At 39.2% G+C, this 2,576-nt stretch overlaps 1 protein-coding gene across 1 annotated transcript in view; it reads right to left on the bottom strand.

Moving 5' to 3' along the window:
• The window catches only part of LOC118329906 (aminopeptidase N-like), a gene marked incomplete in the record, with an annotated part of 13,281 nt that overhangs the window by 4,202 nt on the left and 6,503 nt on the right, over window positions 1-2,576 (bottom strand). The window contains 4 exon segments of the mRNA XM_035664249.1: window positions 432-523; window positions 753-900; window positions 1,838-1,893; window positions 2,109-2,239. Coding sequence (XP_035520142.1) covers window positions 432-523; window positions 753-900; window positions 1,838-1,893; window positions 2,109-2,239 — 427 coding nt within the window.

Here is a 2,576-nt window from a genome sequence, read left to right as displayed (position 1 = left end):
CTTTGCTGTGTGTCATCCCCTCTATCTACCCCCTTTTCCTGTCTATCTCCAGCTGTCTCTGGCAAAAGGCCAAGAAAATAACGTTAAAACTAAAAAATTGACATTCTTATCAAATTTATGAAATCGACATTTTGTGGGTTGAACAGGTTCTAAATCACCCTGGACCTTGTAAGTCTAATGCTGACAGAGTTAAAAGTTTGGGACTAATTTACGTCATGACATTAATATTGAAAAAAAAAGTTATAACGACCTCTAATCAGAGTAGGTCAGCACACCTCCCCCAGCTTTCGCTTTGAATGGGAGTCTGGGAAACCGGTGTGTGCATTTTCAGAAATATAATGATTTCGCTAACCCTCTCAGTATATAACTGTGTTCATCTTTTTTCTGTTAGGCTTTTAATTGTTGTGTACTGTGTAATTGAGTACACTCACTGATCAGTGTGTCTGTAAGGAACATGGGTCCAATTTGATGTCATGTTCTTGAAGTGCAGGAAGAGGGGCGTTACCAGCTTCTTTATGTAGTCCTAGAATTATTAGAGAGAGGTGAGTAAAAGACACTTGCTTATCTGTAGACACTGCTTTTCCTCCTATTGGCCACCAGGGGGCATAACGACTAACCATGGTTATGTAAATGAACATACTGTAAGTAGGGTATTTTAACTATACAAGTATGCTTTAAACTATGCTTTAAAATCTTGCAATAGTAAGACTTGGTAAAATGTTTGTCACTGACACACAGATAATACAGTGTACCTGCATAGGCTGATAGACTTCAGTACGGTCCAGCATGAGGTAGTAAAAATTCAGATTATCCAGAGCAGACTGCCAGGGTAAGTATTCTGTCTCTGCAGACAGATAAGAGGTTGTCCTCAGAGCAAGAGTAGTGGTGACTAGCTGAGCCCTGCAGAGAGAAGAGATACACAATTTACATTATTTAATCGGAAGTTGGGATATCTGTCTCTGTGATTTCTGCCTCCACAATGTATAATAATACAATGGCGATACAATGGCAGTGAATATGTTTTTTATTGTTTCGCTTTTGTAGTTTGGGTAAACCTGAGGCCACTTTATCTTGTTTTAAATCCCATAGAGGCATCTAAGAGGGCAGCTGTGGCTCAGAGGCAGAGCGGGTCGTCCACTTATCGGAAGGTTGTTGGTTCGATCACTGGCTCCTCCCACCACATGTCGAAGTATCCTTGAGCAAGATACTGAACCCCAAATTGCTGTGCATCGGTGTGTGAATGTGTATGAATGCGCTAGTTTCTGTTCAATGGCCTTTGTCATCACTGATTGAATGTGTATGAAAGGGTGAATGTGGCACGTAGTGTAAAAGTGCTTTGAGTGGTCGGAAGACTGGAAGGCGCTATACAAGTACAGGTCCATTTACCAATTCTTCAGCGCTTTTTGCAAAACATTTTTTATTACACCAGTGCCATGTACCATCCACAACGAGTGGATTCGAATCGAGCTGAATTGAACCATGCAGTGGAAACACAACCTTCTTTATTTTCATGCATGACGCCCTGTGGAATGGTAATTTTATGTGAATCAGTAATCTCATAATGTTGGGATGCCATTACATTTTTAGGGTAAAAGTGTGAGGACAGTGAAAAGGAGGCACGTTAGTTACACTCTAAATAGCACATTTTTTATGTGTTATTTGCTACTTACTAGCAATATTTAATAAGATTTCCTTTGTAGGGCAGGTATACTTTATGTTAGGCCTGTTTTGTTATTCACCTTGGTAACATGTAGCAAAAAGTATTTTTCTTGGCTTTACTTGGGGTTCTAACTCATAATGAGAACAAGCATGGAAATAGGCTAAAAAACTGACATACCTGGCCAAATTGAAAGCATCATCCACAAGCTGGGCTCTGTTTATCACTGGTATAACCTGCACAGTGTGTCAAGCAGAATATGAAACATAAGTAATTATTATACAATCTGTAAATACTGACAGAAGTAATGGAAGAGAAAGAAAACAGAGACAGCAAAAGAACAGAAAAGTAAACCTATGGAACCACACTGTTTAACTGAAGACACCCAAGGTCTTGGATCCACCAGACAGTAAAATCTGAAACATGCGAGAGCCAGCCTGAGACTGTGTACCTGGTGCCCTGAGTGAAGTTGAGCAAGTAGGCTATCCCAGTTTCCAAGGTCATAGTTTACCCGGTAATATCCAGTTACATTGATGTTGGCCAGAACCCACAAACCACCGCTCTTCATCTCCAAGTTTATAACTGACAGAGAAAAAAAAGAAAAAAACGTAAGAAGCTTTTATTTAAAAAATGGAATAATGGTTAACCAAATTTGATGTAAAACATAGCAAACACAACCATATTTGCAAGAAAAACACTTCTTAAATGACTGTATTTTGCAAGTTGCCTAAAGCTGCAGTGGGTAATTTGTATAAAAATTGTAAATAAAAATAACCTTTTGTCATATTTGCTAAAAACTTTTACTGTATCCTGACAGTAGTACATGAGACAGATCATCTGTAAAACAATCAGGTTCCTCTGGCTCCTCCTAGTGCTCCTAATGGCATTAGCAAGAATCCACGGGGCCTGAAACAAAAAC

The sequence above is a fragment of the Morone saxatilis genome, unplaced genomic scaffold (assembly GCF_004916995.1).
Source record: "Morone saxatilis isolate NCDOM2014 unplaced genomic scaffold, NCSU_SB_2.0 Contig2, whole genome shotgun sequence".
In the NCBI taxonomy this organism is placed as follows: domain Eukaryota; kingdom Metazoa; phylum Chordata; class Actinopteri; family Moronidae; genus Morone; species Morone saxatilis.
The sequence above is the reverse complement of the archived record's forward strand: the minus strand, read 5'-3'. Positions and strand labels throughout refer to the sequence as shown.